This window comes from Mytilus trossulus, chromosome 7, assembly GCF_036588685.1.
Source record: "Mytilus trossulus isolate FHL-02 chromosome 7, PNRI_Mtr1.1.1.hap1, whole genome shotgun sequence".
In the NCBI taxonomy this organism is placed as follows: domain Eukaryota; kingdom Metazoa; phylum Mollusca; class Bivalvia; order Mytilida; family Mytilidae; genus Mytilus; species Mytilus trossulus.
This window is the reverse complement of record NC_086379.1, coordinates 33,332,556-33,360,212: the sequence shown is the minus strand read 5'-3', so window position 1 is coordinate 33,360,212 and position 27,657 is coordinate 33,332,556. Positions and strand designations below refer to the sequence as shown.

Sequence of the window (27,657 nt, the reverse complement as noted above, 5' to 3'; positions counted from 1 at the left end):
ATCACTCAGTAAGTATACACATTTTTGTTTAGGGGCCAGCTGAAGCACGCCTCCGGGTGCGGGAATTTCTAGCTGCATTGAAGAACCATTGGGGGCCTTTAGCTGATGTGTGCTATTTGGTTGGGGTTTTGTCTCTTTGACACATTCCCCATTTTCATTCTCAATATGCAATTTGATAAGTACCCTTACGTTACATGTTAAGAATCTGTATAAACTCATAAGATGCACAAACCTTCAATACTTTAAGCCACTACCATGTACTTTTGTAATTATGTAAAGATGTCAGCTACATTACATGTTTTTAGAAGCTGATATTTACATCTGACAGAAACTTATGGTTATGTTATATGGTCATTTTTGTAAATTTACTGTTTATATAAGTATAAATTATTTGAAATACTAATGATTTTCGTACCAATTAGGAATAAGACAGTTGTTATCCATTCCTTTGATGTGTTTGAACTTTTGATTTTGTTATTTGATAAGGGACTTTCTGTTTTGAATTTTCATCAGTTCTTTTACTTTTTTTATTGCAGGCATAGGTTACCTTAGCCATATTTGGCAAAACTTATTGGAATTTTGGGCCCTCAATGCTCCTCAACTTTATACTTGTTTGGCTTTCTATCTATTTTGATCTGAGGGTCTCTGATGAGTCTTATGTAGACATAATGTGTGTCTGGTGTATTAAATTATAAGCCTGGTACCTTTAAAAACTATTTGTAGTAAAAACACTCACTCTTGTTTGTTAAAAGTACACGCTCTTTTACGTGAAAACAACTTTACAGGGGACAGGGGCAAACTGTAGGATTACCAGTAAGAAAGAAATCAAACAGCTTTAATTGTTCAACTGGAAAAATCGCAGCAGCATGTGCCACCGTAGCTGCATAAGTCAATTATCATCCAACACAAAATGAAAACCCATTCAATATTTTTTCATGTGCTATTCCTGCCACTAACCACATATGCTTTTTTTTTTATAGCAGACAAAAGTAATTCCCGATGATTTCATACGAAAATTTTGGCAGGTACATCCATAAATTTAAACCATGAACCATAATTAAAATTACAAAGAATATTGCATTCAGGATTACATTACAGATATCAATCTAAACACTTGTTAATGTGGCATAAATGTTCCATTTCATCTTCAAACTGTGCTTGACATCGTTCACATTCATAATTTGACATTTTCTTGCTATGCTCCACCAGTTTTGATTTTACTCCTGTCATTGAGCTTGAGGCTATAAATTCTGACTCTATGAAAGATGAAGATGACTCAATTGGTGATGGTGATTTTGTTATCTTTGTTGGTTTCACTGGGGCTTGTAATTTGTCCTGTGGCTTGTGAGGCTTTGACTTGCCTTGTTCTAATTGCTTGTACAGGTTTGTCACCTAAAATAAAAACAATTAATATATAATACTGTGGGTTCATTTATATTCGTGGGTACCAATTTTCGTGGATAAAGGGGAACTTGTATGTTCGTTGATTTTCAATTTTGTGGTTTTTCTGATGTCTGCATACAACAACCTACAGAAAATTTGTCATCTTTTGAACATTAAATTTCGTGGTTTACCTGTACCCAAGAAATCCATGAAAATTGGTACCCAACGAATTAGGATAAATCCACAGTATATGATTTGATTATTTGAATATTTGACATGAAACAAGCATTCCAAGAGTATTGTTTGACAATACAGACTGTAACAGTACTCCATTACCCATGAAAAATCTATTGTAGTGAAACAACTTACATGGCCATTTCTGTGTATTTTGAAATCTCTTTGACAGTTATGTGATAATTGCTCTTAAGTTCTTGTTCAGTATTAACTTACTTAATGTCAATATTGCCTATGAATCCAAACCAAGAGAGTGGTTGATAAGAAGTAATTTACAGCGTTTCATTTAGACCATATATTGTATAATGCATGATGTATCGATTTGTTGTTATCTCACATCAGTTTTTATTATGTCACCCGATCGACAATGTCGGGTGACATATTGCTTTTCCCCTGTTTCTTTGTTTTATATTCTTCCAATGATTGTTGTCCGGCAGCTTTTTTGGAGACAATGGAACCTGACTCTTGATGATAGTGAACTATAATGAGGAACAAAAAAATTTGGGTTACAGTAGGTCTTAAGACCATTTAAAATGGCTGCCGTTACCATGGAAACGGAACAATTGTGAAAAATTCCACTTTTGGGTTTTGGGGAATTATTTGGAGATGCTTTAACTTAGAATTATTATATTTTGATACAATGTAGGTGCCCACTATATACTTGTTTTGGATGATTTTTGGCAATCATTGGAACTACTATGTTGCCATGGATTCTACACCAAAAATTTCCAAAATATCAAAATGCTCCAAATTTAATGAAACTTGACAGTAATGATGAGCAAACATTGGAAGATGTGCAATTTGGCGTTCGAGTTTCCAAAATGTCTTGTATTACCATGGAAACAAGGCAAAAATGGTCAAAACTCTTTAAAAACCATAAATAGTGATCAAAAGTACCAGGATTATAATTTTATACGCCAGACGCGCGTTTCGTATACATAAGACTCATCAGTGACGCTCAGATCAAAATAGTTAAAAAGCCAAATAAATACAAAGTTGAAGAGCATTGAGGATTCAAAATTCCAAAAAGTTGTGCCAAATACGGCTAAGGTAGTCTACTCCTGGGGTAAGAAAATCCTTAGTATTTCGAAAAATTCAAAGTTTTGTAAACAGAAAATTTATAAAAATGACCATATAATTGAAATTCATGTCAACACCGAAATGCTGACTACTGGGCTGGTGATACCCTCGGGGACGAAACGTCCACCAGCAGTGGTATCGACCCAGTGGTGTAAATAGTTATCAAAAGTACCAGGATTATAATTTTATAGGCCAGACGCGCGTTTCGTCTACATAAGACTCATCAGTGACGCTCAGATCAAAATAGTTAAAAAGCCAAATAAATACAAAGTTGAAGAGCATTGAGGATTCAAAATTCCAAAAAGTTGTGCCAAATACGGCTAAGGTAGTCTACTCCTGGGGTAAGAAAATCCTTAGTATTTCGAAAAATTCAAAGTTTTGTAAACAGAAAATTTATAAAAATGACCATATAATTGAAATTCATGTCAACACCGAAATGCTGACTACTAGGCTGGTGATACCCTCGGGGACGAAACGTCCACCAGCAGTGGCATCGACCCAGTGGTGTAAATAAAAGTGGCATTTACTTCCTTAAAATGGTAGGTCAAATCCATTGGAACTCTGATGGTATGTTCCCTCCCATGTACCAATGTGGTATCTGTCATTAGAAATTTGGAATGGTCTGTGTTACCATAGAAACCAACCAAATGTCAAAATTTCTAAAATTTCAAAATGCTCAAAAAGTAATGAAACTTTATTTGATTGTTGACTGTCAAGTCTGCATGACACTTTTGGAGTTGGAATTTCCAAAATGGCCATTGTTGCCATGGAAACTGCAGAAATGTCAAATATTTTCAAAATGCTCCAAACTTAATCAAACTTAATATTAGTTTAAACATATTTATTTATAGTGGATTGGGAAACAAGTTTTGCAACTTATATTAATCCCTTTCCACTTTGCGGGTTCAAGTGCTGCCTTGTAGCGGCATTAGCCTGCTCTTTTTCGAAATCTACAAGGGTGTCTTTAACGTGCAAGAGATAAACTTAATATTATTGTCAACTGGCATGTATAATTGAGACTTTTGATATTGGAATTTTCAAAATGGCTGCCGTTGCCATGGAAACAGCAGAAATGTGAAACTTTTGACAATGCTCTTATTGTACTGAAAATTTACAGAAAGATATATCGCAATTCATAGATCTGCATTCACTGTGTTGTTTTGAAATGGCTGCCACTTAGTGGCAATGGGGGAAGGGTGACATCCGCTATTGCTTGCAATGGCAATTCTATTTAAAATTCCTTTTTGTTTCATAAGATCTTTAACATAGTTATCTGACATATTCAGTTAATGATTTGAATAAATAGTAAGTCTTGATAAAAAAATCTGGTTTTTTCCTTTGAAATTCCCTTGCAATTAACATTAATCATTGTTCAAACAAATTACCTTAGCCTTCAATAATATAATTTCTGTCTCCATTCTTTGTTGTTTAACCTTATCTTCTTTCAATTGTCCCTCTACCTTTAAGCACTTTGTATTTTCTTGCTTGTACATTTCCCTTAATTTGGTTTGCTAAAATATAAAATCAAATGTATATTTACATATTCCGTTCATTGCATTTTGCTAATGGCTTCAAAAATGGTATCAGAAAAGAAATTCAAGACTTTTGAGGGTACATGGGAGGCACCAGTAAGGACTTCTGCCAGATAAAAGCAAAACCCGTATTGTCCTGGACAAAAATTCAGATATCATCCATAGCAAGTTCAATACTTGACCTGTGTTGCTGCATGCAGTTGATAGAGGTAAATAAAGGCAACAAAAGTATATTGCTGTTTGAAAGTCATAAATCGATTGAGACACAAACAAATCCGTGTTACAAACTAAAACCGAGTGAAACACATCTACCATTAGAGAAAAACAACGAAATAAGAGAAAGACTGAATTGCCAAAAACAAAAGACATTGCAACACACACAGAAACGAACCATAAGAACCTCAAACTTTTATGGCAATGTTAAATATAACACTACATTTACACCATTACATGACAGGACTACAATACAAATAAATGCAAGAATATTCAGGAGAGAGAAATACACAAATAAACAACACAATAGTACATTTTGACTAGCTAACCACAATCTTAAAGACAAAGACAAAGGGGACTTTAGGTTTGCACTCCATCCGTCTTTCTGTCTGTCTGTCCGGTAAATCACTTTTCTAGACTTTTTTCTTCATGCTTGGAAATATTGATTTGTTATTTATTGTATTGTTTTATCATAATATGTTACAGGTCAAGGTTACAGGTAATTTTTTTGAAGAATTAGTGGTAGGTTTGTTTGTTATTCTGTATAAACTAATTTTCTGAATGTTATATATATATATATATATTTTGGATGAAGTGAAGTCTTTCAATTAGATAATAATCTATTTTTGATAAAGTATATACTTCATTTATAAGCAAATCTGCATGAAAGCCATAGATTTTTTTGTAAATTTCCATATGGCATTGGCCATGATTTTCTCATGAGTAGGTCCGGTAAGGACCGATTTTGGCCTCAAATTTCCGGTTCATCTGAACCACTTTTTAAACACTTAAGTGTCTATTTCTTTTGAATCAATTAGTTTATGTGAAAGATTTTAACTGATTCTGTCATTAAAAACGACCCGATTCAAGCTCAAATATGAAAAATCTACCAAATATGCCGAAAAATGTCACTTTTCAGATGGTTTTTGTTAAAAATGAAAGTGGTCGTATCCGTGTTCATCCTCAATCTTTATATTATGTAAAATTAACGAATATCACGCCATGTGTAAATTTACAACAAATCTATCGCTTCCATGAATTAATCCAATTATAATAGGATAAATAGGGTCATTTATAAACTGAAGTGAGGACGGGTATGCCATGAGTGTGACTGTTCTTTTTTCCCCTACCGATGAAGTCGAATGGGAATTAAGGTTTGCACTGCGCCTCTCTGTCTGTCAGTCGGTTTGTCCATCCATCAACACAAATAATTTTTCAAGACTTAATTTGATAATGGGTAAATTACAGATCAAGTGCGAATTTTGTTCCAGTATGATTATTTTGTGCGAAGTTATGATCCTTTGACTTAGAAGATCTTAGAACAATCTAAAATAATCAGTTTCCCACTTTTTTTTTGTTATTCTTGAAGATATTGATTTGATAATTACTTTTCTGTGGAAAGACCTATTGGTTTTCTTCTGATTATAATAAGGTCTTTCCACTTTTCTGTGGAAAGACCTATTGGTTTTCTTCTGATTATAATTAGGTCTTTCCACTTTTCTGAGGAAATACCTTTTGGTTTTCTTCTGATTATTATAAGGTCTTTCCACTTTTCTGTGGAAAGACTTATTGTAGTTCTGAGAATTAGACACATTTATTTCTAAAAAACAGTTGTTGGCATGACACGGGTTATATTCTTCTCATATATTTTATGATAGTATGATACTAAACCCCTAACGGGAGGGATTGTGCCTGATATTCATATGATGAAGACATAATCTTTCAATCAGTTTAATTGAAGTCTGGAGCTGGCATGTCAGTTAACTGCTAGTAGTCTGTTGTTATTTATGTATTATTGTCATTTTATTTATTTTCTTTTGTTACATCGTTTGACATCGGACTCGGACTTCTCTTGAACTGAATTTTAATGTGCGTATTGTTATGCTTTTACTTTTCTACATTGGCTAGAGGTATAGGGGGAGGGTTGAGATCTCATAAACATGTTTAACCCCGCCGTAATTTTGCGCCTGTCCCAAGTCAGGAGCCTCTGGCCTTTGTTAGTCTTGTATGATTTTAAATCTTAGTTTCTTGTGTATTATTCAGAGTTTAGTATGACGTTCATTATCACTGTACTATTATGCATATTTTTAGGGGCCAGCTGAAGGACACCTACGGGTGCGGGAATTCTTGCTACATTGAAGACCCATTGGTTGCCTTCGGCTGTTGTCTGCTCTATGGTCGGGTGGTTGTCGCTTTGACATATTCACCATTTCCTTTCTCAATTTTATTATCTCCTTAATTAAAGGCAAAAGTATTTGAGGTTTGGAGGGTTAAAATTCTGTATAATTTTTGTATATCTAAAATCGATTTTTACATATAGCCCTATTCGTAAATCAATTTTTCCAAATCAAGTTAAGAGGGGGGGGGGGGGGGGTGTTCAGTGAAAAAACTATGTGAATTAAGTTTTTTATCCCACATTGAACTTTGATGTCGTCCCTTAATAGTTTTTCACATTTGTTAGTGGATACATCAAATACCGGTACCTTATGCCGGCCTCATTAACCGTTAGTAGTATATAATAAATTTTGTTAGTAATTGTTAGTTCAATTTGTGTGTAAAACATACATTTATAAATAATAATATAATTTAACTAACTGTTAGTCAATTACAAATAGAAAAATTTACAATACAAGCATATATAATTGCAAATCATTGACATTTATAATTACGTAATTTTGTTCCATATTTGACCTATACTGTTACATCCTCATTATTGGATACAGGCCCGAGACCACAATTAATTTCTCTATCATTTCTTTATAACGTTTTGTTGCATTTAAACAAATTTAATTGTTGTTTTTGTCTAATTTTTCAGAAAAATTGCATCATAACATCATACAAATTTGGCCAATACACATCCCTACCCCTATAGGCAAGTCAAGAGATGTTCCTAAAGTGTAAATATAACCTTTTTGCACCTGGCCTAATCACTCTTTCCTTATTGAAATCAGTTAAAATAAAACATCCAAAAGTTTATTTCAGCTCTCTTCTTTCATTTCCACCCCAGAAAAGCTAAGAAATGAATGAGAAAGGGAAAGAAAAAAAATAAAGAAGAAATACACTATAACTAAAGGGAACTATATTCGTGAACAACGAAAAGAAGGGTCATTAATTGTGGTCTTGGGCCTATTAGGGGCCAAAAACTTGACCAATTCCAATAACCAATGATTTAAGCTTAGTGTATTATGAGTCAGTTTACAAAGTTTCAAAGCCATGTGATATATATTATAGAAAATGTGGCATTTTTTTATATCTCAACTTTGGTTGCTAAATTGTGATGTTGAAATAGAAAAATTTCAACTGTCAAATTTTGGCTTCAAAAATCCCCCCAAAACACCAAATTGCACTTTTTTATGTCTCAATGTATAAGATATTATCTATTCAAAGTAAATGATAGCATACTTAATGTATGAGACTTATAAAAAATTTACAAAAGTTAATTTTATATGTGCCTATGCCAAAAAATAGAGGTTTTCAAATGAAGCGAGGCCTTATATGAAATGTAATATTTTCCACTTACAACAATTTTCTGAAGTTTTTAAATTAAAAAAAAACATTTAACATATCATAAATGTTCTTTTCATGTAAATATAAGTTTCAAATAGCATAACACATGAGTTTTACATGGTCTTAAGCAATGTCAAGCTTAAAACAACAAGTTGTCAATTTAGGCTGTTCTTTATATTTCCATATTTAATCGCATATAAATGATATTGGAGATGTAAATATGCTTCTTTTTGCCCAAATCCTTGCTGAGATATGATCAAATATGAAGCCTGGATGTAACAAGACTGTTGCTTTTAACTATATATGTAGACAGTATGGTCTGATGCAAATTTTTTTCAATTTTCTGTTTAAAACCTGCTTGAAATTTCAGTCTTGAAATGTCAATATTTTAACCACCAGCCATCCAACAGAAGAAAATAAAGGTATTCTGTGAAACAGACAAGTTTAAACAACCAGTAATAAGTGCTTTTGATATAGATTTAGTGCAGTCTGTTTAAAGAAATACAATTTTTAAGTGCATAGAACATCATATTTCACTTGCTTCGTACGGACCGCTAGACCTAGACTATTAAAACAGTCCATTTTGTACTCTTTTTATGCTTTTATCCACTTTTCTTTGTGTTCAGAGTTCACAAATGAGTAAAACACATGAAATAAATACCACAAACACAAATAGATATCAGAAAAAAAATGTCAGAGAAAAATTAAGGATGCTGCTTTTGCAAAATTATTGAAAAAAGTGAAAAAGCTACTTTTTGGGCATATCAGCTGAAAAGTGACTTTTTTTACAAATTTCTATCAAATAAAAGTGGAAATCATTTCTTCTCATATAGTTTGACAAATAAATACCAATAGATCATTCAGAGAAGTTGTCAAAGTATAATTTCAAAATTTGCTGAAATGCACCTCTTAGGCCCAAGACCACAATTAACTTCTCTATCATTTCTTTATAACGTTTTGTCGCATTTAGACAAATTTAATTGTTGTTTTTGTCTAATTTTTTGTGTGTGTAATGTACAGTACAAGTCCAAAGATATATGCAATTTTCAGAAAAATTGCATCATTACATCATACAAATTTGGCCAATACACATCCCTACCCCTATAGGCAAGTCAAGAGATGTTCCGAAAAGTGTTAATATAACCTTTTTGCACCTGGCCTAATCACTCTTTCCTTATTGAAATCAGTTAAAATAAAACATCCAAAAGTTTATTTCAGCTCTCTTCTTTCATTTCCACCCCAGAAATGCTAAGAAATGAATGAAATTACATTAACGATATTATTGACGATAATGGAAAAATTGCCCAAGATAAAATATTTAGAAAACTGCGAAACACTAAAAATTGGATAGCAGAAATTTCAAAAGTAAAAAACTCAATTCCAACCTCATGGCTAAAAATTTTAGCTACAGAAGAATCCATCAAATCAAAAGTAAATTTTAACAGATTATTTATCAATATAAACAAAGAAAACATTAAAATTGAAAATTTAAGCAACAAAAACGTGTATCAATTGCTCGTTCAAAAAAAAATTTCTCCAAACATTGGCATAAATAAATGGAAAAATGAATTAGAAATAAATTATGACTTTACCAAATATATGTTTAAGTTTATACACCAACATTTAAAACTTAATAAACTTAAAATGTTTAGATGGAAACTAATAACTTGCATTTTACCGAATAGAGAAAATCTCTATAAATGGAAAATCGTAACTAGTCCGTTTTGTCAACTTTGTCAACTCAAAGACACGTATCAACATTTTTTTATCGAATGTAAATTTCTAAAAGAATTTTGGGAAATCATTAATAAAATCTTATCTCAAATGAATTTTAACAAAAACATTAACTTAAAAGACATTGTAATAGGCTACAAAATAACAGATAATGAGTATATCGGATTCAATATAATTCTGACACTTATAGGATTTGCTATCTACAAATCATACTATGTATCCATCAAAGAAATAAATCTACTAATGTATTCAATATGTTTAAATTTGAACTGGACGAATACTTAAGATCCTACAATCTACAAGAATATACTACAGTCCAAGTGCTTCAAACTTTAATTTCTCCAAAATAAAACACTCTTAAAGAAGATATTTCTAAAACACTTTAACTAAATAAATAAAAATAAAGAAAAGACTCACCTAAAATGTTTAAAATCCAAATAAAAAAGAAGTAAAGTAGCCTAACTCAACATACATCCATTAAAAAGCATGCTCTCTCTCACCTTTAAACAAGTAAACCATCCGATCAGGAAAATCGATGTCACACACTCTTTAATCATGTAATTTTTAAACGAGATAATTGACACCATACTTTCAATTTCGGATAAGAGTATTAAATGGGCGTTATTTAATTTGATTACATGTATAGAAGGAAAATATATCATTTATTTCAGATCAGGGTACTGAATTGTATTACATTATTATTGAACATTGTATTTAATTGTAATATACTAATATAAAATTTAAGAAAAAAAATACTTATCTATATGAAACCCTGTTCTTATAGATACTAACTATGTCAGGGTACCTTACAGTTAAAGCTGTAGCGGTAAGGTTATTGTTAACAGCTTTAGTGCAATAAATTTATATTCAAGTGTTAAAAAAAAAAAGAAGAAATGAATGAGAAAGGGAAAGAAAAAAAATAAAGAAGAAATACACTATAACTAAAGGGAACTATATTCGTGAACAACGAAAAGAAGGGTCATTAATTGTGGTCTTGGGCCTACAGGGAAAACGGTAGTATTACATTTTCCCAGCATTAGGTTGGCCTTTTATGTACCCAAGACAGGTGAAGGAAGTCAACTAAGGAGCGCTGTGATTGGATGTAAGGGTACAATATATTTTTTAATTTATCAATGAATAACTGCAGTGTGTAAATTGACAATATAAATTTTAAAACCTAGAGAACTATTCGAAAAGGCTTCCAAAATTTTATAAATTTGGTGCAAAATGATGGATAACATAAACAAGCTCCGTTGGAAATTGGTCATGCTACTATTTGGCTTCAATTTTTATAATACAGTAATAAAGTACTAACACCACACATAACTGTTTAATCCAGGTTTTTATTATAAAAACTGGTAAATTTAGAAAATGTTAGTATTGTCGCCTATGGCAGAATAAATAGTACCGTTTTCCCTACAATCTACCTGACACATATTGCTCGTTTAAAAAATCGTGCATGTGTGATCAAATAATCGTAACCTGACAATGATTCAAGGTTAATATAGTTCATGTGTTAATCATTTCGCTTTTGGATTATTATCAAAAGGTAAGATATTATATGTTTATTACTATCGAAATATGAATTTATTGTCTTTCCCTATAATATGTACCTTATTGTGTTTTGATTTAACGTTTTAGAATAGGTGTAATTTAAGGGTTTTTCTTTACGGCCGCTGAGGTGTCAATTTTTATTTTGCATTTGAAGTACATTGTATATCATTTCAAAGATACTTGAGTAAATATTTTCTACGTTATGTTTCGAAACTATATATGAATATTATGTTTACTTATTTTATAGTCGAACAGTTTAAAGAAATTTTTGAAATTTGTGAATTACTTTAATTAGATTACTTTTACGTTTTTTTTACACATCTGTTAACTTCAAAATATAATTCAAATTCTTTTTTGAAGATGTTGTATATGTAGGCGGATTTTGTTCTTTGTTCCGAAGTGTAAAATGATTTATAAATTGAGAAACCTATCAACGTTATAATAAGATTTATGTCATTATAATGTCGGTCTCCTATTTTATATCCAAAGACTATATCTATTCAGTTTATTTTCTTACAGAAGTTGATGATATTCATTTTTCCTGTTATTTTATTCCACAAGTTTAAAAAAAATTTACAATCGATAAAAAATAATGTTGATAATTGTCTGTGCATTTGCATAAAGCACACTCTGACGAAATTGATATTTTCCATTTGAAAAGATTTTCTGTGTTCGGCAAATATGTAGCTAAATAATTTCCATTTATAAACTTTAAGTTTGTTTATGTATATTTATTTGTTTGTAAATGATAAGGAGTGTCTAATTTGCAATGGTTTTACGCCTAATATTTTTTGCCATTTTATTATTCCAATGTTTGAAGTTATTTTGTTTTTTTATAAAATATTGATAGACGGTTTTATTTTCAAGATCTGCTAAATTTATTTCTGTTCCATTCATTCTGATTATTTTTTCGTTAATACAAACTCGGGTTCTAACAGATATATTTCTTTTCAGGATATCTATCCAACATTTTGGAATAGCTTTTTTTAGTATTGATAGTTCGGCTATCAAGTTGTGTTTTATTTCTAACTTACGCAGTATTGTCTTTTCGTTGATTTGACTGTTTTCGTCAATAATTTCATTAATATAGACTATATTGCTTCTGATCCTATTAACATCAATAATGGTTTATTTTTTTATGTTTTTATTACCCCTTATAATTGCTTTGCGTATTTCTCTAAAGTTAGTGGGCGATTTAGTTTGACCTCCACCTTTCCATATCCAGCATTTTACAATGTCCAGATAAAATTCTGGTAATTCAGTTGCAATTTTAAGTGGTTTTAAATTTTTAAGTTCTAAATTCATTTTGAAGATAAGGAAGTTTTTCCCGTTTTTATCAAAAAAGAATCACGAAATAATTGACCAATTTTTATGTTTTGACTCCATAAATCTTAATACCCATTTAATTTTAAGTGTATTAAAGTAGCTGTCGATATCTATCATATTGAGTCCTCCTGTACTGTTATCTGCTATGAGAGCTGACCTTTTTAATTAAGGTCTTTCTTTTACTATAAGGAAAGACCTTACTGTATTTCTTCTGATTATCATTTAGGTCTTTCCACTTTTCTGTGGAAAGACCTATTGTTTTTCTTCTGATTATTTTTTTTTCCTTCCGCCTAATTCTATTCTTGAGATAAATATTTGTTTCGCAATATGTTGCTTAGATATTAAGTATATGATATCGAACAGTTTATGCGCTTTTGAAATTTACCCTTGAAAATTAGGTCAAGGTCAAAGGTCAGGTCATTTTCTAATTTTTGAATTTGGCTTATTTTCACTTATTCCCAAAAACAGTATAAGATATCAACAAATTATGTTTACAAAATTGTTAGTTGCGACATGTCTTAACACGTAAATTTTGATTGCAAGGGTACGTTGAACATAAAAGGGAGTTTTCTCCCCTCTTGTATTTAAAAATACATGTATGGTGATATAACTCATTAACCAAATATAATTAAGATCAATGGTCTTTTGATTTCAGGTCCTTGGTTTATGACCTTGAAATTGATCTCAAGGTCATAGCTTAATTTGACGTTCTAGATATATACCTTTGCTTTTACCTCAAATGTATACATGATAAAGCCATGAGACTTTTGGCAAAGGTATCAAACCATTTAACCTTAAAAAAAATTACCGGAAGTGACCTTGTGTTATTTTGGCTTCTGACCTTTATTTTTAGAAATCATATAAGATAACGACAAAATTTTTGCACAAAATTGTTAGTTACGACATGTCGTAACAAATAAATTTTAGACATTTGACGCGAGTTTTCCCCCTTTTTATATCTAATATCAACTCGTTAACAATATAAAGTAGAGGACTAAAGTCTTTTGATTTGAGTTCCTTGGTTTATGACCTTGAAATTGAGCTCAAGGTCATATGCTAATTTAACGTTCTAGATTTTGACCTTTGCTTTTACCTCATATGTACACATGATAAAGCCATGGGACTTTTTACATTAAGTTGTAAGCAATGTGACCTTAAAAAAGACAGCCGGAAGTGAACTTTTGTAAACCGGAAGTAGCTATGTTTGTTCTAAATCAATGTAAAAGTATATAGAACAATATATATTTGGAATCAGTGTCAAGTAAACTGTCAAACAATAACGGAAGTAAACTTTTAAATCGGAAGTAAAAGATTATCTCCCTTTTTTATATATTTTTTTTTATATAGAAACCATATATTTTTGGAATCAGCGTACAATAACCTGTTATTTGATGCTTCAACTGACAATTAAAATCAAATTTTAATATTTTCATTTTTAAATAGATTCTTACTGGTTGAAAGACATTCAATTGTTCTCTGAACAATTGGTTTTTAATTAGGTCTATTGGTTTTGTTCTGATTCTTATTATTAGGTCTTTCCACTTTTCGTGGAAAGACCTTTTGTTTTTCTTCTGATTATTTATTTATTTAATTTTTTTCTTCTGCCGTCTGAGATGCTTTTTTGTTTTACAACATATGGAATGGATGTTTGGCCAATGATGTTGTACAGTAATGGGGGTTTCAAAACTCACCCTGTGTGACCGAACACTTATTCTTATAGGATTTATCTCCCCGCGTCCCCTTTTTCTTGTTATCGCTATATCTCTAAAACCGTAAAAGATTTTTACAAATTCTTTTCACCAAATTGTTTGTTTACTCTTAAACGGGCTCTAGCTGTCAAGTTCATGGTCTGCGATTTGACTCAAATTCTCATATTTGATTTCTAGTAATGTAAAACATTTTTCCAAACTGCCAAAAGTCTAAAATAAACAGTATACAGAGCATGGTATTGATAATATGTAGGTTCGTTTCGTGTGTATGTTAGTCCAGACGCCATCTTATTAACTATTGATTTGACCTCAGATGACCATATAAGCGATGTAAACATAAATAACGATATGAATAGATTAAAACAACACGTGCAATTGGATTTTTATAGGTCTGTTTGATTTTATCTTATAGATTAAAAATGTACGTGTCTCATTGTTTTTAACTGTATAAGAATGATTTTATATAGATCGAATCAGTAATCAAATGATTTACCGTAGTTTCACTTTCATTGTTGAAATTCTTTTTCTTTAAATAACCTGTACCTGTATAATGCATGCGTTGTCAATCTCTAGCAAGGGGTTAAATTGAAGTTCACATGAATACAGATTTAATGAGGTCGGCTAATTCACTTGCAAGTGAAACAGTAATTATCAATGTTTAATCGCTTAATTTGACAAAATTAAACCATTTTGGCTGCTAAAAGCGAATTATTATTTCACTGTTTAACTTTCATTATTGATTGAACTAAAAAAATCTTACTTAATTTTTTTTATATATCTCGTAGCTAGTGAATGATTTGTTTTATTTTGACTGGAGTGATCGGAAGACATCTTATTGGAGTTGCTTCCCTTTGAAAATTTAAGACAGGCGATATGTTGGATAAATAAATACAGTATAAGTCGTAGAGGCCTACAGTTTTTTTATATGAAATCCTTGGTCCATTTGAAGGAAATTGAGGTCCAGGTCATGTTATAAATTTTTAATTTTGCTTGTTTTCGTTATTCAAAAGAAACTGTTACTGTTAATGATATGATACGTTTGCCAAATTACTGTTTACAATAAGGCGCAACTTCAACCTATTCAATCGAAGTGTTTTGGTCAACCCTTATAAGAGTTTTCTCCCCTTATGTATTTATGAAATCATAATTTCTCCACAACCATAAAAGTGATTGACCTCGGATCTTCCAATTTGAGTTCACTGACCCATGACTTTGAAATTGAGGTCAAGGTCAAGGTCATATTATTAATTTTTGATTTTGCTTGTTATCTTTATTCAAAAGAAACTGTTACAAATAATTATATGATATGTTTGCCAAATTAATGTTTACAATAAGGCGCAACTTCAACCTATTTTCTCCCCTGATGTATTTGAAATCATTATTTCTCCACAACCATACAAGTGATTGACCTTGACATTCTAGATTTTGACCTTTGCTTTAAATTCTTTCTTGTTCTTTTTATACAAAAAAGTCTTCTGCATATACCTATTAATCTTATTTTTTTATATCAGTTTGAGGTACAAAATTACATCAACAAGGAGTGACCTTTTCTAAGATCTTTTTTTTTAAATTTCATTATTATTATCGAGGTGGAAAGACCTTCAATTAATCTCTGAAGAATTGGTTTTTAATTAAGGTCTTTCCCCTACGTGAGGAAAGACCTTATTGTTTTTCTAATGTTTTTTTCTTTCTTTTTTTTTTCTTTTTTTTTTCTTTTTTTTCTTCCAACATTTTTTTGGAATGACATCCCCACGTTTCTGTTGAAGTTATCTAGACCAAATATAGACCATCGATAAATCTCATCATGAGGTATTACCATATGACCCTGTTAAGGATTTCATCATCCCTTTTAGAAGTTATCTCCCTTTAATTGATTTTTTTCAAAATGATCCCCTCTCGTTGTTTTTGAAGATATCATTACTTTATTTGGACAATAGGTAGATTTTATCATGATATATTACTGCATGAGGCTGAATAGGACTTCATTGTCCCCTATGAGAGTTATATCCCCTTGAAACAATTTCTTTCCTTTGCATTTTTCTCAAAAAGTATAAGAGATAGAATCGATTTGAAAACGGCAACATGTACAGGAACAGATGGCAATGTTAATGAACATATACAATTATTTTGTTATTAACCCTTATAAGGAGTTATTCCCCTTGAAAAATTGTGTACAATTTTAGAAAAATTGTATTTCCAGAAACGGAAGTCGTAGAGACTTGGGACCTTAACAAATAATCTTTAATTCATGTGACCTTTAATATGCACCCAAGGTCAAAGGTCACAGAGTGCAAAATAAAATTACGCTGCAATTTCAAGCTTACATATTAGGAAAACGATAAGACTTTGCTGCATACATACAGCGTATAAAATGTTCCTCTCAACGAGCTCTACATTTTATATAATAAGCCCAAAAATGTCCGACCGTCTGTTCAAAAGTTACAACGAGATGATTCTTAAAACTATTGTATTGTGAGTATATCTTTTTAAAGGTAACATATATCAACCTACTATAAACTGCAAAGATGATCAGTAATTCAAGACCTTCAATTTGAGGTCAATATCAGGTCATGATGAATTTTCACCTTGACCTTCACATTATACTATGACCTTGACCTTGTGATAATTGAAAGGTCAGGTGGTCCAAAGTTGAATGGTGATAGTTCCATGTCTCTACCACTTCCGGTTCTCAAGTTTGGTATTGCATCATATATTTGATAATTAATTGTGACCTTGGTGAACTTTGGAATTGTCCCAATTCTTTTTCTATAATATTGTCCTTTAACTGTAAATCATTTATCATTTAACAGATTTGAGATATCTATTGTCGTTTAAGAGATAATGCAGTTTGAAATTTTGCGAGTGGCGACATGCATTTCAGAATCAACAACAGCTTACCACTTAAAATGTTTAAGAAATTGAACAGGTTAACATAGTTATATGTTTGACCATTCCATGGAAAAAAACACCAAAAAATCATTTTGAAATTTTCATGTTTTGCATTGACTTTGTAAGTTTCATAACTTCTATTTATTTAACGGGAAGGATTGTGCCTGATGTTCATATGATGAAATCATAATCTTTCAGTCAGTTTAATTGAAGTCTGGAGCTGGCATGTCAGTTGACTGCTAGTAGTCTGTTGTTATTTATGTATTATTGTCATTTTGTTTATTTTCTTTGGTTACATCTTCTGACATCAGACTCGGACTTCTCTTGAACTGAATTCTAATGTGCGTATTGTTATGCTTTTACTTTTCTACATTGGTTAGAAGTATAGGGGAGGGTTGAGATTTCACAAACATGTTTAACCCCGCCGCATATTTGCGCCTGTCCCAAGTCAGGAGCCTCTGGCCTTTGTTAGTCTTGTATTATTTTAATTTTAGTTTCTTGTGTACAATTTGGAAATTAGTATGGCGTTCATTATCACTGAACTAGTATATATTTGTGTAGGGGCCAGCTGAAGGACGCCTCCGGGTGCGGGAATTTCTCGCTACATTGAAGACCTGTTGGTGACCTTCTGTTGTTGTTGTTTTAATTGGTCGGGTTGTTGTCTCTTTGACACATTCCCCATTTCCATTCTCAATTTTATTATCTGTTAATTTTATATTACATACCTTATCTTTACAATTTTGTAGTTTTCCTATCCAAATACCCTCCGTTTTGTTTTTATTAAAGGAGTAGGTCCGGTAAGGACTCATTTTGGCCTCAAATTTCAGTTTCATCTGACGAAAGATTTTGACCACTTTTTAAACACTTAAGTGTCTATTTCACTTGATTCAATTAGTTTTTGTGAAAGATTTTAACTAATTTTGTCATTAAAAACGATCCGATTCAAGCTCAAATATGAAAAATCTCTAAAATATGCCAAAAAACGTCACTTTTCAGATGGTTTTTGTCAAAAATGAAAGTGGCCGCATCCGTGTTCATCCACAATCTTTATATATGTTATGTATTATTATAAAATACAACTTACATTTCAATATTATGGATGAACACGAATGCGGCCACTTTCGTTTTACACGGAAACCGCCTAAAATTTAACTAAAATGATAGAATTTTGAAGATTTCAGTAATTTAGCATGACTTAATGGTGCTACAACCCGATATATGTGCATTGTATTGTCAAAAACAGCCCATATTTATGTAGCAGAAGCATTCAACTGTCCAATAAATATATTAAAGTCTACATTTTAACAATTTTGTAAAACTGCCATATTTTGGGGCCAAAAAGGGCTCTTACCGGACCTACTCCTTTAAGACTAGAAAATGTGTCAAATATTTCAATAACGTTTAATGCTGCTATAATTTCATTTTTTGATTTAAGAAACAGCTGACTGGGAAATTTTCAAATTATGTTTTGAATAATCAAGTTTGATTTCAAAACCTTTAATGTTATAATCATTCCTTAATTTACATGCCATGATTTCAACTGCGATCACAAAGATCATGGAAGATTAGGGGCATCCTTGACGCACCCCCTGTTTAGACTAATTGGTTCAGAAATCCATCCATTATTGAACACTGAGCTATTTATATCAGAATATAACGTCTTGATCCAGTTAACAAATGAACTATTAAAGCCGAAATGTTCAAGAGCTTGGTACATAAAGGTCCATTTTAAAATATCAAGTATCAAATGATTTTGAAAAGTCTAGAAACAAAAGTATATCTAAACCACTCATGTATCGCATCAGTATAATGTAAAGTTTCTTTTCAAAATTTCTTTGATGTGGAAAGACTTTCAATTGTTCTCTGAACAATTTGTTTTTAACTTTCTTTTTCTACCTAATATTGTTCTTGCGATAAATGTTTGTTTCGCAATAAATCGCTTAGATATTTGGTATATGATATCGAACAGTTTATGCTCCTTTGAAATTTACCCTGCGTAACCAAATAATTTTCTTTGTAGGAGTTATCTCCCGAACACTGTTTTCCTTGTGCCCACATCTCCTCTGTAACCGTAAAAGAAAGCGACAATTTTTTTTTATAAAATTACTCGTTATATCCTTTGCATGATTTGTCCTATTTTGACCAAAGCGATATGATTATGCATTTGATATAAGTGATATGAATTTCTATCTTGTGAACCACAAGTGAAAGAGACCTAGGATCTTTTAATTTTAAGTCCTTGGCTCAAAAGAATGAAAATTAGGTCAAGTTCAAAGGTCAAGGTCATAATCGAAATTTTGGCTTATTTTCACTTATATCCAAAAACTGTATAAGATATCAACAAATCATTTTTACTTAATTGTTAGTTGCGACATGATGTAACATTTTGATTGCAAGGGTAAGTTGAAAGTAAAAGGGAGTTTTCTCCCCTCTTGTATTTAGAAATACGTGTATGGTGATATAACTCATTAACCAAATAAAATTAAGACCTAGGGTCTTTTGATTTGAATTCCTTGGTTTATAACCATAAAATTGATCTCAAGGTCAAAAATTGATTGGACATTCAGGATTTTGACCAAGCTTTTATCTCATATATATACATGATAAAGCCATGAGAGTTTTTGTAATAGGTTTCAAACCATTTAACCTTGAAAAAAACAACCGAAAGTGACCTTGGGTAAACCGGATGTAGCTATTTTTTGTAATAAATTAATGTTAAAGTATATAGAACCATATATTTTTGGATTCAGTATCACGTAAACTATCAAACAATACCGAATTGACATTTTTCAAACCAGAAGTAAAAAATTATCTACCCTTATTTATATTTCTTTGTATACAAACCATATATTTTTGGAATCAGCGTACAATATATTGTCATTTGATGCTGGGATTGATATTTAAAACTAAATTTTAATATTTTCGTATCAAAATAGATCCTTACTGATGGAAAGACCTTCAATTTTTCTCTGAACAATTGGTTTTAATTATTATTTTTTTATTCTTCCACCATTTTTTCTGAAACTCACCCTGTTAAGCCGAACACTTTTTATTTTAAGAGTTATCTCCCCAAACACTGTTTTTCTTGTGTAAAAATCTCCTTCTCAACCATTGGGGCGAGCGAGCGATTTGAAAATTTTAATAAAAAAATATTTAATTTGCAAATTTTTGAGGCGAAGCTTAAAAAGTAAAGGCGAGCGATTATAATTTTTTTTGTAAACATAAAATAGTAGCTTTTGACTATATTAAAACTTGATTTATCACTTGTACCTTGACATTTCTTTAATTTATGAAGTATTTTTTCCCTGTTCAACAAGAAATAATTGAATAATTAAATCTGGTCTATGTATGTGTGACTGACAATGAGACAATTCTCCATCCAAGTCATAATCAGGTTCAGAACAACCCCTTAATGTTATGAATATACCTTTTATGAGGGGTCAAAATATTAAAGTTATAATATATTTTTTTTGTAAAAACACTTTATGTACAAAAGGGCTTATATTTTCCCAAAGAAATATAACATTTGGTATTAGATGCAAACTTTCCAAGAATTTTGTAATATTCTTGGACTTTAACCATGTTAACACATTTACTTTAACAGTTTAATATTAACTTCTAAAAATAAATTTACAGCTTTTCACCTCAAGACAATACATTTCTGTAGCCATAATTGAAAAGCAGTGTAAGGGAGGTAATTCAAAACAATTATATGTCAATGTTGAGTTTTGATTACCTCTCTTACACTGCTTTTTAAGCACCTTTTTTACCCTTATTCTTAACAGTTTCAGTCAATCCACCACCTCCCAAAACTAATCCTAACCATCCCTTTGTGGTATGAAAACTTGTAATATAATTTCAGAGAACAAGGTTTTGGATAGTACAAAAATGCTTATTTGGGCCCTTTTTTGGCCCCCTAATTCCTAAACTGTTGGGACCATAACCCCCAAAATCATTCTTTTCCTTCCTTTTGTTGAGACAACCTCAAGTTAGGAAATCAGCAATTTGTTCATAACCCTAGAATAGTAATCTAAGTGCTTGTAATGGTAAAGATTGCTTTAATTTATCAATAGGGAGTAAAATTGGATACTGCATTGAATAAAGCAATAAATTAGGGAGTAAAATTGGATACTGCATTGAATAAAGCATTGCTAAATTATGGACAAAGAAAGATAACTCAATTTGCAAAGAAGACTTTAAAATATTTTTAGAAATGGAGGGTAAAAATTGCTTTGATTTATCAGTGTAAGGTAAAGTTAAACATTGCATTGTATAAAGCATTGATTGTATTTGATTTCACTATAATCATGGACAAAGGAAGATTACTCAAATTTTCAAAAATTACTTGATATTTTGAGAAAAAAAAATGAAAATTTTTGCAATTTTTCCATTTGTAAAGAGCATAACTCTAAAACAGTAAAAGTGATAGCACTAAAGTTTAAACTTGATCTGTAAATTGTGGTATAAGCATTGTGTATAAATATCATGACATATGGTTGAGGCAAACTTAAGTTGGAGAATGGAAACAGAATAACTCTAGAATGGTTAAAGTGACACCACCAAAATTCAAATTTGATCTGTATTTAGTGGTAAGAAGCATTGTGTATCAGTTTCATAACATATGGTTGGTTGAGACAAACTAAAGTTAGAGAATGGAAACCAACTTTGGGATATATGTATGTACTTACAGACGGAAAAGGGTAAAACTTAATGCCCCCTCCGCTACAGCAGGGCATTAAAATAATTAAATAGATACGAAACATATGGACCTTTATATTAATGTAACATGAGTGCACACGCTGAAATGTCTCGCCTTCTTTATTAATCATTGATATTATGTTGACAGTCCTAAATATAAAGCTCTAATACAACTGTCACATAAACTCAACATTAACCAAGAAAACTGAACATTTATCAATGAACCATGAAAATGAGGTCAAGGTCAAATGAGCCATGCCAGGCAGACATATACAGCTAACAATTCTTCCATAAAACAAATGTAGTTGACCTATTGCTTATCAATTAAGAAAAACAGACCAAAACACTAAAACTTGAAACTTAGCAATGAACCATGAAAATGAGGTCAAGGTCAAATAAAACCTGTGTGATTGACATACAGATCATAAAATATTTCCATACACCAATCATAGTAGACCTATTGCATATAGTATAAGAAAAACAGATCAAAACACAAAAACTTAACTATGATCACTGAACAATGAAAATGAGGTCAAGGTCAGATGACACCTACCAGTTGGACATGTACACCTTACAGTGCTTCCGTACACCAAATATACTAGATCTATTGTTTATAGTATCTGAGATATGGACTTGACCACCAAAACTTAACCTTGTTCACTAATCCATGAAATGAGGTCGAGGTCAAGTTAAAACTGTCTGACTGGCATAAGGACCTTGCAAGGTACGTACATACCAAATATAGGTATCCTATAACTTATAATAAGAGAGAATTTAACATTACAAAAAATATTAACCTTTTTTTCAAGTAGTCACTGAACCATGAAAATGAGGTCAAGGACATTGGACATGTAACTGATGGAAAGTTCATAGCATGAGACATCTATATATTAAGTATGAATCATCCAGGTCTTCTACTTTCTAAAATATAAAGCTTTTAAGAAGTTAGCTAATGCTGCCACCGTAGCCGCCGTAGCTGCCGCCACCAGACCCTGTGTCGAGCTTTCTGCAACAAAAGTTGCAGACTTGACAAAAACCAAACATTGTGGTGATGTGAGCGAACTAGCAAAACTCTTTTAGGTCTAATCACTTCTTTCTATCAGTTTTTAAAAGAAAAGTCACTTCTAATGTTTTTATTACATTAAACTAGATGCTCTGCAGGGCGCAGCTTTATAAGACCGCAGAGGTCGAACCCTGAACGGTTGGGGCTAGTATGGACACAACATTCAAACTGGACACAGCTCTGAATTTGGATTGTGATTAAATAGTTGACACAGAATGAATGTGGTCTAATGAACTTAAAATGTTTTTATTTGCTTTTGAGCAATTCAGTATGCTGTTGAATATTAATCCTTTGATATTTGAAGAAATTTTCTTTTTCATTTCTGAAATCTGAAATAAGAAAAAAATGATTTCACCCCTTTCTCTTATTCCAAAAATGATTTCAATTCAAATTTCTTATGGAGTTTTCAACAATTACTACTCATCTAAATACATCATAAAATATAAAATGTCATACAGTCATGATTTAAGTTGATTTAACTACTATTCTGCACAAAGAAAGATAACCCCAATGCAACATTTTATATTGGCAGATTTCCAATGAAGTTCATTAAACTAAAGTTTTTGGCAAATTTTCAATGGAATTTATTAATAATAAAGTTTTTGGCAAATTCCAATATACATAATTTAAGGTAGAACTACAGTCTAACAATGATTTTTTGAAGATTTTTTTTTTGTCATATAATTTTGAAGTAAGTATTATTCTGCACAGTTTGTAAAATTTCCAAAGTCTTCATATCACAACAGGGAGTAACGTATGTAAATAAAAGCACATGGTAATTAATCTAAATATATAGGCATTTGGGAGGGGCTGATATGTCAATCATCTGTTAATACCAGTGTCCAGCTGTTAATCCCTGACCACAAGATAAATATTGTAGTCCTATTTCGTTGTTTTGCAACAAAAATTATTTATTTAACATGGAAGTGAACATAGAACAGGAAAAAAACTAAAGGGAAAAAAACTAACAAAAATGAAGAAAAAAATAATATGGAAAAGAGTGAGAAAGTATTTTTGAAAGCCTCTGACTGCCTGTATAAATTTCTTCTCTTTGGTGTTCTTCATTTAAATACAGTTTTATGCATTTTAACTAGTTTTCAGTTTATGTTTAATTTTTCAGTTCCATTAAATAAAAAACATCATGTGAGAAAGTATTTTTTCAAGAAAAGGATGGCCTTAATCTTTTTATGAACATGTTTTTGATGCACTGTTAATTTTTTAGCTAATTTCAGACACACTTTATTTCTTTTTTAAAATTCAAATGAAACTTATTCTTTATATATAGAGAATAATGATGTTAAACATTGATTAAATGCAGCTGGCCAATTAAGTTATTCTCTTATCTAAGACTGTCTGGAAAGAGGCGGAGCTTTGTTTATTTTATTACTACATCACAGATGTTGGTCAAATCTGTGATGTCAAACTCCCGCCAAATGCCAAGTTAGTGTTGGACAGTTCACATATAATGCAAAACTTCCAGCATTAGAGCATCAAAGGCACAAAGTGTGTGCTTCTATTGATAAAGTAATGGTATCATAACACTCCTGGGGTGTTCCCAGTGGAATGCTTGTATTTATATCCACTTTATAGGGGTTATAAGTGGGAAATTCAGTTTTTAGGTCATTTCTCAGAACAATTTTTCATGAGAATAGTAAGGAAAAAATGTAAAAGAAACTTTATGGGTACCCCATTTGGCTTGACCTTGATAACTATGATTAAAGGGTGTATTTTCTACAATACAGTGTCCCAGTTTTTGGATAATTTGTTTCTAAATAAATTTATAGGTCTCCAAAGATGAAAGGTGAAATGAGGTTTGGCATCCAGCAGTTAAATCAATATATCTTCTTACTGAAGGCATATATCAAAAATCTAAGACACGGTTTTGGAGATTGTATATGGTTGATTAAAGGGATGAAATCAAATTTTTACTACCATTTGACATGAATGTGCCATTTTCATCCAAGTTGGAAGACCATTTTTTTGGCAATTAATGAGCTATTTTTTTAGATTAATCAAACCAAAAATAAATTTATACATAGATTTAGAAAGAGTTATATTTCAGCTTTAAAATGAGTTAAAGATTTAAAAAATCCATTCAGCAGTTTTAGAGAAATTGATCATTAAAGACTGTTGATTGGAGTCAGAAAATTCTGACTGTAGTGCTACCTTAAGAGCAGTTTATGTGAGATATTAAAATGAGTTTCAATTACCAACCTTACACTGCTTTTAAATTATGTTTTGTACTTCAGTAATTGTCCATTTACCTGGAAACCCTTTTCCCCCCTTTTTTGCACCTTATTCCTTAACGGTTTGAGCAATAACTCACAAAGACAATTCTTACCATCCCTTTGTGGTATTCCAATATCCAAAAATCTAAATACATGGTTAGATTCATCATACCAAAGAACCCCAAGAATTCAATTTTTGATGAAATCATATGATGTTCAATTTTGGACCCTTTAGACCTCAATGACCAATTTGATAACTGGTCCTAAATATTAAAAATCTAAATACATGGTTAGATTCAGCATATTGAAGAACCCCATATATTGAATTTTTGTTGAAATCAAACAAAGTTTAATTTTGGACCCCGATGTGGACCAACATGAAAACTGGGCCCATAATAAAAAAAAAAAGTAAAATTGAAAATGGAAATGAGGAATGTGTCACAACTACCCGATCACAGAAAAAACAACAGCAGAAGGTCACCAACAGGTCTTCAATGTAGCGAGAAATTCCCGCAACCGGAGGCGTCCTTCAGCTGGCCCCTAAACAAATATATACTAGTTCAGTGATAATGAACGCCATACTAATTTTCAAATTGTACACAAGAAACTAAAATTAAAATAATACAAGACTAACAAAGGCCAGAGGCTCCTGACTTGGGACAGGCACAAAAATACGGCGGGGTTAAACATGTTTATGGCCAAAGAAAATAAACAAAATGACAATAATACATAAATAACAACAGAATTACTAGCAGTTAACTGACATGCCAGCTCCAGACTTCAATTAAACTGATTGGAAGATTATGATTTCATCTTATGAATATCAGACACAATCCTTCCTGTTTGGGGTTTAGTATCATACCACCATAACATATATGAGAAGAACATAACCCGTGTCATGCCAACAACTGGTTTCACAGGTTCAGCATATCAAAGAACCCCAAGAATTCATTTGTTAAAATCAAACTAAGTTTAATTTTGGACCCTTTGGACCTTAATGTAGACCAATTTGAAAATGGGACAAAAAATCAAGAATCTAAATACACAGTTAGATTAGGTATATCAGAGAACCCCAATAGTTCAATTTTTTATGAAATCAAACAAAGTTTAATTTTGGCCCCTAATTCCTAAACTGTCATGACTGTTGGAACCAAAACTTCCAAAATCAATCCTAACCTTCCTTTTGTGGTCATAAACCTTTTAAAATTTCATAGATTTCTATTGACTTATACTAAAGTTATAGTGCGAAAACCAAAAGTCTTGGACGACGACGCGACGCCAACATGATACCAAAATACGACAAAAAAATGTTCAATTTTTGCGGACGTATAACAATGTAAAGCTTTATACAGATAGTTAATTGTCCTTAAAAGCTGATAAGCAACCCTATGTCTAAGATTCTTGGATTTTTGTCTGAGCCAAGAAAATTTAAGAAGAATTAATAGAAAATTATTATTTGCATATACTAGGTATAAAAAAATAGCTTCTTACATGACTTACAGATGATACTAGTTTCCCATTGTCATTCTGAAGATTTTTTATCTCCCTCTGCAGTTTTTCTGCCTCCTTTGCCAGATGTTCATTCTGTTTCTTTAACTGATCTTCATTTAGATGATGCTCTAGTTCTGTGATTGTTTGTATACATTTGGCATAGTTATCTAATATCATCTACAAAGATTGTAATTAGTTTTGAATGTTTACAATCAATCAGTTTTTTAAGTTAAAAACATAAAATGATTTACAAAATTCTGAATAACTAATCAGGTTAAATTGTAACAGTACAATGTTATATCCAAAGATTTATGTTCAACATTTGAACAAATTATAAATACATGAAATATGTGCATGCATAAGATTTTTTTTATGAAAAACAAGTGAAACTGTGAGCTACTGCTCACTAATGAAACCCACACCGAAATATTTTGGTAAACAGGAAGTCGTTCATTGATGAATCTGGTATTACAACACACAGTATAGCTGACTTATATAAAGCCTGAAACCAAATTTCAGAAATCTTTGTATTGTAGTTCTTGGGAAAAATGAGACCAATTTATTCATGGAGGGACAGACCGAATGACTGACTGAGGGAAGGATGGACAGAGAGAGGTAAAACAGTATACCCCTACTATTTTAAACTGGGGGTATTATAACACTCGGCAGAATATATCAAATCATGGACCATTTTAACATCTCAAAATCAAATTTAAGTGCATTAAATTGAACTCTTTCATAATATAATGTTGAAAGAATAAACTATTTCATCATTTTTATCCTCTCAATCCTCTTCTTCAAATGTACAAAATGTATCTCAACTTTCATTCCAACAAGTAACAAATATGAAAACAGCTACTGTCTAACGTCACGGTACCCAAATTGCACAGAGTACCTTAATTGCACCTATATGTCAAAAGTAGCAATGGAAATCTTGCATGTGAGACTAAACAATTTGTATTTTTTATTATTTGACATTATGCACATCTTTCAACATAACTTGAAGTAAATATATT

The 27,657-nt window shown here is 31.4% G+C and overlaps 1 protein-coding gene across 7 annotated transcripts in view; it reads right to left on the bottom strand.

Moving 5' to 3' along the window:
- Positions 1 to 821: 821 nt before the first annotated feature.
- Positions 822 to 27,657, bottom strand: part of LOC134724973 (protein Daple-like) — a 44,838-nt gene continuing 18,002 nt past the window's right edge. For 6 of the 7 annotated variants that reach the window (XM_063588402.1, XM_063588405.1, XM_063588407.1 and 3 more), the window contains 3 exons: positions 26,642 to 26,818; positions 4,083 to 4,208; positions 822 to 1,392 (listed from right to left, as the gene is read on the bottom strand). In XM_063588402.1, coding sequence (XP_063444472.1) covers positions 1,102 to 1,392; positions 4,083 to 4,208; positions 26,642 to 26,818 — 594 coding nt within the window. In that variant the 3' untranslated portion in view covers positions 822 to 1,101. The remainder of the gene's footprint in view (positions 1,393 to 4,082; positions 4,209 to 26,641; positions 26,819 to 27,657) is intronic. The other variant, XM_063588403.1, reaches the window with a different exon arrangement.